Source organism: Triticum aestivum, chromosome 7D (assembly GCF_018294505.1).
Source record: "Triticum aestivum cultivar Chinese Spring chromosome 7D, IWGSC CS RefSeq v2.1, whole genome shotgun sequence".
Classification (NCBI taxonomy): Eukaryota; Viridiplantae; Streptophyta; class Magnoliopsida; order Poales; family Poaceae; genus Triticum; species Triticum aestivum.
The window spans coordinates 97,637,728-97,646,917 of NC_057814.1; the positions used below are offsets into that span (position 1 = coordinate 97,637,728).

A 9,190-nucleotide genomic window follows, 5' to 3' on the forward strand; every position below is an offset into this window, starting at 1 on the left:
GCAGTAACCCTCTGTGATTAAGCTAATCATTTATCCAGACAGTGCTTAATCACCTTTGTTCAATATCCCATTTGAAATTCCAGTCAATTCAAATTCAAGTGAAGTTTGAAGTTGATCAAAAGTTGCTGGCAAAATGTTCATCATTGTCAAAAATTCCATAACAATTATTTGTGAAGGAACACAACATCACTTTTGTGCAGAGGTGAGCTTTAGCAATTATAACAGCACCAATTCAGCATTTTTAATGCTATCCTATTTATGAAAAATACAAATGAATTCTTCTGGTCTCCAAAATATTTATGGCACTGTCTATAATCACCAGGGATTTAATGGGACACCTCCCAAATTTTCCCTAAGTGAAATAGTTGACCAAATAATTCCCTTTCTCTCTCTGTTAAAAATAAAAGCAAAAACAGAAAAGGAAATGGAAAAGGAGGAAAAGAAAAGGGGCAAAGTGCTCTGTGCACTTAGGCCTGCCAACAAAGTGGCCGGCCCAGCCCGCTAACCGGGTCACCACCTACCTCCTGTTCACAGGGGCACGGTGGACGCCCGTGCGTCGTCCACAGCTCGGATCGGCCACGGGTCGACCATCCGGCGGCTTCCCAGCAACTTCAAGACGCCGGCGACGCCCTGTTGCGAACCCTAAACCACCCACTTTTCCCCCTCTCCTCGCCCTCTCGCCCATCGTCCCTCAGATCCGCCGCAGTCGACGCGCCATTGCCATGGCCACCGTCGCCCTCACGCTCCCCGTCGCCCCCAAGCCCCGCTAGCGTCCAGGTCCTCCGCCGCGTTCCGCTGCGTCGTCTGTGACGAAGAACACGGGCCAGGACCCCCTTCGTCGCCGGATCCACGCCACCTTCGTCCCCCTCGGTCGCCGCCGACCACCGTCGCCTCGGCCACGCTGCTGCTACTAAGCTCTCGCAGGGCCTCCTTGCGCCTCCCCGGTGAGCTCCGCCTCCTCTCCCCTCTTCCTTCTTGACTTGCCGCGCCCGTAGCCATCGTGCTCGTCGGGGCCGAACTCGCCGCTGTAGACGTGCTCGTCGCCGTCGATGTCCTCGCCGTCAAGTTCGACTGAGCTCGTAGGCGTGCTCAGCGCAGTCGTAGGACCCGAACGCGCTAGCCCATGCGCATCGTCGTGCCCGCAAACGCCGGATCCGTCGAGCTCCCGTACGGGTCACGGCCGTTCACGCTCTGGCCGCCCCTGGCCACGACCGACCCTGTACCTCGCGCGGGCCGCCCGTGACCCTGCCTCGCCCCTGGCCGCGCCCGCCAGCGCCCTGCCGTGCGCGGCGCTCTGGTCGTTTCCAGGTGCGCCCCCGCAGCCGCGCTCCCCTGCTCCTCTCGTCCCTGCTACCTGCTGCTGCCGCTGCTCTGCCTGCACTACGCCGCTTGCTCGCTTCTGCCGCTTCAACCTGATTAGCCCTCTGGTCAGCAGCAAAATCGCAATAAGTCAGGGGTTATCATAGATAAACGGAAACAATAACGCCCGAACGTCAGGTTTTTAGGAGATCGGCCCGAACGCTTCATCCATCGTCTGATCACCCGCACTATTTTTGACGTAAATTCGTGGCCACGTCATCGGTCGTGAACTGTTCGCAAGGACGAGGGGTCGGCGCGAACCTTTTTCTCTCGCGGTGAGACAACTCACTTCACTATCCATTTCTAGACTAGTCCACTCCTTTTCTCTTCCACCCCGACCACACAAATCGATTTCACCCCAACCAGATCGCCGGCGAAGGTGTGTGCGGCGGCCAGCCCGTGGATCTCGGCGGCATGCCGGTAGTTCGAGAAAGCGGAGCCGCTCGAGGATGCTGGGCACGGAAGGGGGAGGAGCAGAGCCGTCTCCGATGCGGCGTGTCTAAGAGGCGGGCGCAGAGGGGGATAGTGGCGGCGGTCGCCGGCAAGGGTGTTGCGGCAACCTGCCCACGGATCTCGGCGATGGCGCCAGCTCGAGAAAGTCTTGGCGCTCGAGGATGCGTGGCGCGGAGGGAGAGAGCAGCAGCAGATCTGACGCCGCCGCCGTCCGCCGCCGCGTCGCTTCAGCGTCGGCATGTGGTGGAGGTCAACCAGAAGGTGGACGACGCCCTGCCGCTTGCAGCCGAGCTGCTCGTCGACGTGGACGCCGTCTTCTTTCCTGCGATGTGCCGAAGGGGAACTGCTCGCCGGGAGTCACCCATGGCCAGGTATTCCGTTCACCTTGCGGCGGTGGCTTGGTCAAAACCTTTTCGCGGCTTTGCCACTCTCTCCAGCCGGTACGTTAACCCCTTGCTCACCGCCGCCGCCGTAAGAATCTCTTGTTTGAACGAGTCACACCTAGCCGCTGATTCCATGGTGATTCCGCAGGATCTTGATCTTGATGCACAACCAGGAGGTGAACTAGGATTTCTGTTTCTTTGCACAGATTCCACAGCATCTTGATCGATTCACTAGCTAAGCAAAAAGGCTACTCGTTCTTGTCGGCAAGTGCCCAGAATGGGTAGATGCATTTTGATATGCAATTTTTTAGTGTCCATCCTTAGTTGTCATTTCCACCCTAGTATTTGTTCATGCTAAAAATAACACATCGCAAATTATATCAGTACTTATTTCTATAGCTATTTCGGCATTTTTTTTGTATGGTTTACGATCGCAAGCGTCCTGTCCATATGTTTTTTTTGTAGTTTCAAGTATACTCAATAAATTCTTGATTATTAGCACAACAATATGTCCCATGGCATTTCGCGTACATTTTTTCCCCTGGGAAAACACACCTTGGAAAGTGCTCATGCTGACTAGTGCTCATGTCACATGGCAAATTCTTATTGGAACTATGCAATGCTCACATGGCAAATGTTTTAAGATTTCTTTTTAATAATGTCACATGGAAATGTCAGGATAATTTTTTCCAAAATTATGGCAACTTCCATAAATGTTTCTACTTTTTTGTCGCATGGCAAATTTAGACAATTGTTATCTTCATAAATCATGGCAACTTTACAAAGATAACAATATAGCTTTTTTCCATATCTTTTGCAAATCATGATAATAGTCACATTGACTACTTTTTTGTCACATGGCAACTTTTGCCATGGCAATTTTTTCCGTAGCACGACAAAGTTTTTTTTGTATAATCACACAATAATTGTATGATTTTTGTATCTTCGTGACATGGCAATTTTTACGCTGTAGCATTGATTTTATTGCCATGGCAAATTTACTTTTATTGCCAAGATGATTGCAATTATTAGCAAACAGCCATGGCAAATTTAGTTAACGAATGATGGCAAATTTAGTTAACGAATCATGGCAAATTTATTTTCGTTGATCATAGTAATTTTTATAAATTGACCATGGTAAATTTAGTTCATAGATCATGGCAAATTGTAGTTTCTCACTAATTAACCATGGAAACTAGAATTTTCACTTCATCATGGTAAGTTTAGTTATTAACCATGGAAAATTTAGTTTATATATCATGGATAATTTTAGTTCCATTTTCTTGTCTGTAGACCATGGCAAATTTTTGCGACCACAACAATTTATATTTGGACAATTTCGTACAAACCATGGCATTTTTTCTTTGTAGCACGACAACTTTTTTCTATGAGAAGTGTGCCTCATACATCATTGCAAACTTTGAAACTTGTTTTTGTATAAACACACAATAATTATATGTTTTTATCCGCATAACATGATTGGTTTAGGAACATGGCAATTTTTACTTTGTAGTATGAGAAATTCATTTATATTGCCATGGCAAATTTACTTTTATTGCCAATATGATGGTAATTATTAGCAAACAACCATGGCAAATTTAGTTAACGAATGATAGCGAATTTAGTTAATGAATCATGGCAAATTTTATTCATGATCATGGTAATAATTGACCATGGCAAATTTAGTACATAGATCATGGCAAATTTTAGTTTCTCATTCATTACCCATGGCAAATTTATTTCATTGATCATGGCAATTTTCAGTTTGATGTATTGCCATGGAAAATTTTATTTTTTAATTGCCAAGACGATGGGAAATTTTAGTAAATGACCATGGCAAATTAAGTTTGCGATTCATGGCAAATTTCATTAGCTATGCATGGAAAAAAAATCATTAATCATTGTAAATTTAGTAATTGACGATGACAATTTTGAATTTATAGATCATGGCAAAATTTTAGGTCCATGTCTCATGGCAGTGCCAAAATTATTTACTAGTGATAATGTTTTCACTTTTTTCAACACATGTTAATGCAAGGGGTAATATGCATCACGGAAAATTTGAAACAAACGGAAAATTTACACCACCTTTTGGCCACCATTTGGCAAACTTATAGATTTACTTTTGGTATCAATGCGTGTTTTTATGACCATGGCAATTTTTCTTTCTTTTTGCATCTTGTCAAAATTATTTTCTTATGCGACTATGGCAAATTTAGTTTTATGGTCACGGCAATTTTTTCTATGCATCATGGCATTTTTTGGTGTGCAAACCATGGCAATTTTCTTGCCCCCACGACAGTTTATATTTGAACAAATTTCAAAAGTTCATACAAACCATGGCAATTTATTTCCTGTTGCACGGCAACTTTTTTGATTTTTGTACATCATGGAAGTTTTTGCTCGTTGCCATCCATCATGGCGTTTTTCATTTATGTAGGTACTGTGTAGTAGCTTCAACAATTATAAAAATTGATGGCAATTTCTAGATTTTTGTGGCATTTTATTGTACAGTTTTTCAGTTGGGTTTTCTTCACTGTTTTTCGTGTTTTTCTGCATTTAATTTTTTTTGCAAAGGGAATAGTGTGGGCCAGCAGGCCTAACACAAGGCCCAGCTAACGAGGGATTAGGTGGATGGTTCGGGCTGTTGGAACATGGCAATGAACGAAACTGTTCGCTGATACTTCCCTGCCGAACCGAACGACTCGTTCGGATCGATCACCTCACAGCCCGAACATTCGGGTGTTATCGGGGTCCTAGATAAAAATGATGTGAACAGGTAGTACACTTGACAAGCTCCAAGTTACTTCATTGGACGAAATTCAAATACGACATGGATTAAATCCTATGAAAATGACAAAAAGCTATGTTCTGTTAGTTGAAGAACAGAAAACCAGATATATTGCCATAGCAGCTTTAGAGTAGAAAATGAACAAGTTACAGGGTCCTGGCGTGCCATCAAAGGGCATGGCCTTGTAGTGCTATTGCTGTAGAGTAAAACACTTATAGAAAGTGTCTCCTTTAGAACTACGGAGCAATAGTTATAGCCTTTGAAAAACAGCTAAGTGGTGTTAAAACTGAATAATTCTCAGACTTAGCCGATTTTCAGGGTTTTCCAAATAATTGTTTAAACTTCGGAAATTCATATAAAATAAACCGTAGGTCAGATGAAAATGTTTTGTACATGAAAGTTGCTCAGAATTTCGAGACGAATTCGAATACGCGGTCCGTTTACCTGTCAGATGCCTCTAACTATCTGAACATGGAACATTCCCTTTCCGGTCATTTGTGTAACACAGGTCCGGAACCGGGAAAATATTCCCGGTTGAATTCCCCCTTCACCTATGTCGTGTAGCCATACGTTAGGTCACACCCGGCACAACATATTGCCATGTTATGCTTTGTGATGCTATGTTTGCTTTTATAATTATTGTTTCTTTCCCCTCTTCTCTTCGGTAGACCCTGAGACCGATGTCGCCCTGTGATCGACTACGTCGACAACGACCCTTCTTCTCTTTCAGCAGAGCTTCCAGGCAAGCCCCCCTTTGATCATCCCGATATCACCCAGTCCATTCTCTCATACTTGCATTAGGTTTTGCTACTGTTATTGTTTGCTCCTATTCTGATGCATAGCCTGCTTTGTAACCTGCTCATTGTACCTTACCTGCTTATCCTAAACTGCTTAGTATAGGTTGGTTAGTGATCCATCAGTGATCCCCACTTGTCCCGGTTGCCCCGCTTTATGTTCGAAGACCCGATCAACGGGATCGAAGACCAGAGCCCGACACCTCACATCACGCCCCTTTTGTTGCTCGACTCTGCAGAGTTACCATCGAGTACCGAGGGTGGAACCTCATACATCACTCCTGATGAGGTCTTTGTAGTGGAGCTATTCGGTCGTGTCCATCGAGGGTGATTTCCTCCTTAACCACTTCCGATACGACTCTGTCGTGCAACCCCTCAAGTGTGAACCTTGATGATTACATCGAGTGGAATTCACCGGGGGTGATTCCTCGGGTTTTCCCTTTGATGTTTGGACACACGGATACTTGGACTTTACCATTGTTGCTTGGAAAGGCGGGTCGACCCTAAGGGGTACCCGCGAGTGATGTGGAGACGGGTTGACCTGGAGGGTGCCCGCGAGATAATTACGAGGCGTGGCCGAGCATTCCTAGCCCTTGCCGCAAGTCCTCGAGACGGGGCAACGGGGTCACATCTTTCGTGAGTCTCTGCTTGTTACCGCGTGCTTCTAATCCACTACGATTTGGATATTTGATCCGAGGGGCCTCTGGCCTGATAGCACTAACCATCACGTGGGCATAGTATGGGCGTTCTGCGTCGTATGCATCAGCCGAAGCTTAATAGACGTCAGCGACTGAGCGATGCGCATCGGGTTGGACTGGTAAGCTCCTGCCTTTTTTTAAGGAGGTAGCTAGGTCTGCTCACCGGCCGCCCACGCAACGTGCAGGAGTTCCCGGGGCGATGGCCCATGACCCCTGGGGGCATAGGTTTAGTCCGGCGTGCTGACCTCTCTATTAAGCCTAGGTCGGGTTGTGGCGTATTGTTTGGCCGAGGCCGGGCATGACCCAGTAAAGTGTGTCCGGTCGGAGTTAATCGAGCGTGGTGGGTAAGTTGGTGCACCCCTACATGGAAGAAAACATCTATTGATAGCCTGTCCTACGGTAACGGACACTTGGAGTTGTATCCCGATCGATACAACTAGAACTGGACACTTGAGGTGATAACTGGATAGTATGGCTCTGGGATTGCTTTCGCGCAGGGAGTCGAGAAAGGATCTCTGGCCGAGGTTGATAACACTACAACTACTTTACTTTATGTTACTCTTACCTCTTCTGATGCTGCAAGATGCTTGGTGCTGCTTGAAGATGCTAGTCTTCGATAGGCTAGGCTTTCCCCTTCTCTTTTGGCATTCTGCAGTTCAGTCCACATATACTACCCATTTCATTGACACCGATGCATATGTAGTGTAGATCCTTGCTTGCGACTACTTTGGATGAGTACTCACGGTTGCTTTGCTCCCCCTTTCCCCTTTCCCATTCTTCTCAGATGTTGCAACCAGATGGTGGAGCCTAGGATCCCGACGCCACCTTCGACGACGACTGCTACTACACTAAGGGTGCCTACTACTACGTGGAGGCCGCCGATGACCAGGAGTAGTTAGGAGGCTCCCAGGCAGGAGGCCTCGCCTTTTCGATCATGTTGCTTTTGAGCTAGTCTTCTTAAGGTAGACTTGTCTAACCTATGTCTGTACTCAGATATTTTTGCTTCCACAGACTCTTGTGTATTCGAGCCCTCGAGGCCCCTGGTTTGTAATATAAAGCTTGTATTATTTTAATTTGTGTCTAGAGTTGTGTTGTGATATCTTCCCGTGAGTCGTTGATCTTGATCGTACACATTTGCGTGTATTATTAGTGTACGATTGAGTCGAGGGCGTCACATGAAGCAACTTGGCAGGAACGCCCATGTCTATGTGGATGACATAGTGGTAAAGACGGAGAAGCGCGGCACTGATAACCCACAAGTATAGGGGACCAATTGTAGCCTCTTTCGATAAGTAAGAGTGTCGAACCCAAAGAGGAGCTAAAGGTAGAACAAATATTCCCTCAAGTTCTATCGACCACTGATACAACTCTACGCATGCTTGACATTCGCTTTACCTAGAACAAGTATGAAACTAGAAGTACTTTGTAGGTGTTTTTGGATAGGTCTGCAATAAGATAAAGAGCGCGTAAATAAAAGGTAGGGGCTGCTTAGATAAAGACACAACTAAATTAGTTTTAGTAGAGAGTTTTTTGTTACGAGAAAGTTATTTGTCCCTAGGCAATCAATAACTAGACCGGTAATCATTATTGCAATTTTATTTGAGGGAGAGGCATAAGCTAACATACTTTCTCTACTTGGATCATATGCACTTATGATTGGAACTTTAGCAAGCATCCGCAACTACTAAAGATCATTAAGGTAAAACCCAACCATAGCATTAAAGCATCAAGTCCTTTTTATCCCATACGCAACAACCCCCTTACTCGGGTTTGTGTTTCAATCACTCACGCAAACCACTATAAGCGAATCATGAACGTATTGCAACACCCTACAACGGGAATCCCTCACGCTTGCGCGACACGGAGAGCATCATAGGACAACACCAATAATAAAACATGCAACTCAAACCAATCTTGATCATCAAATAACCCATAGGACAAAACGGATCTACTCAAACATCATAGGATAGCCATACATCATTGGGAAATAATATATAGCGTTGAGCACCATGTTTAAGTAGAGATTACAGCGGGTAAGAGAGAGGTTACACCGCTGCATAGAGGGGGGGGGGGGAGAGTTGGTGATGGCAGTGAACTTGTTGGTGAAGATTGCGGTGATGATGATGGCCCCCGATGGCACTCCAGTGCCACCGGAAGCGAGGGAGAGAGAGCCCCCTCCTTCTTCTTCTTCCTTGACCTCCTCCCTAGATGGGAGAAGGGTTTCCCCTCTGGTCCTTGGTCTCCATGGCATGGGAGGGGCAAGAGCCCCTCCGAGATTGGATCTGTCTCTTTGTCTCTCTCTCTGTTTCTGGGTTCTGTTTTGCTGCCCTTTCACCCTTTCATATATATATGGAGATCCGTAACTCCGATCGGACTGAAATCTTCGCCGTGATTTTTTCCTAAAAATTAGCTTTCTTACGGCCGAAGAAGGGCATCAACCGCCTTACGGGGGGCCCATGAGGGTCAGGGGCGCGCCCCCTGCCTCGTGCCTCCCTCGGGCACCGTCTCGCGTGGATTTTCCTTCCCATATTCTCCGAATATTCCAAAAATAATCTCCGTCCGTTTCTATCCCGTTTGGACTCCGTTTGATATGGATATTCTGCGAAACAAAAACATGCAACAAACAGGAACTGGCACTGGGCACTGGATCAATATGTTAGTCCCCAAAAATAGTATAAAAAGTTGCCAAAATTATATGAAAGTTGTAGAATA

At 46.1% G+C, this 9,190-nt stretch overlaps 1 protein-coding gene across 5 annotated transcripts; it reads left to right on the forward strand.

The window, feature by feature from the left end:
- Nucleotides 1-575: 575 nt before the first annotated feature.
- LOC123165869 (uncharacterized) lies at nt 576-7,577 on the forward strand. 5 transcript variants are annotated; one of them, XR_006483216.1, is made up of 2 exons: nt 576-944; nt 7,263-7,577. XR_006483216.1 is itself a non-coding variant. In XM_044583609.1 (2 exons), exons 1-2 carry the CDS (start codon nt 1,774-1,776, stop codon nt 2,378-2,380), a joined length of 447 nt encoding a protein of 148 aa, XP_044439544.1. In that variant the 5' UTR covers nt 969-1,773; the 3' UTR covers nt 2,381-2,597. The 5 variants fall into 5 exon arrangements, 3 of the variants coding, with proteins under 3 accessions (XP_044439544.1, XP_044439545.1, XP_044439543.1); XR_006483217.1 differs by lacking the exon at nt 7,263-7,577 and adding an exon at nt 5,655-6,313; XM_044583609.1 differs by lacking the exons at nt 576-944; nt 7,263-7,577 and adding exons at nt 969-2,183; nt 2,344-2,597.
- Nucleotides 7,578-9,190: the final 1,613 nt, after the last annotated feature.

Excerpts from the sequence above, each read along its gene's own strand:
- LOC123165869 (XM_044583608.1), top strand. The coding sequence starts at position 1,774 with ATGCCGGTAGTTCGAGAAAGCGGAGCCGCTCGAGGATGCTGGGCACGG. Across the intron at positions 2,184-7,262 it reads CGGGAGTCACCCATGGCCAG|ATGTTGCAACCAGATGGTGG; the intron begins GTATTCCGTTCA and ends CATTCTTCTCAG.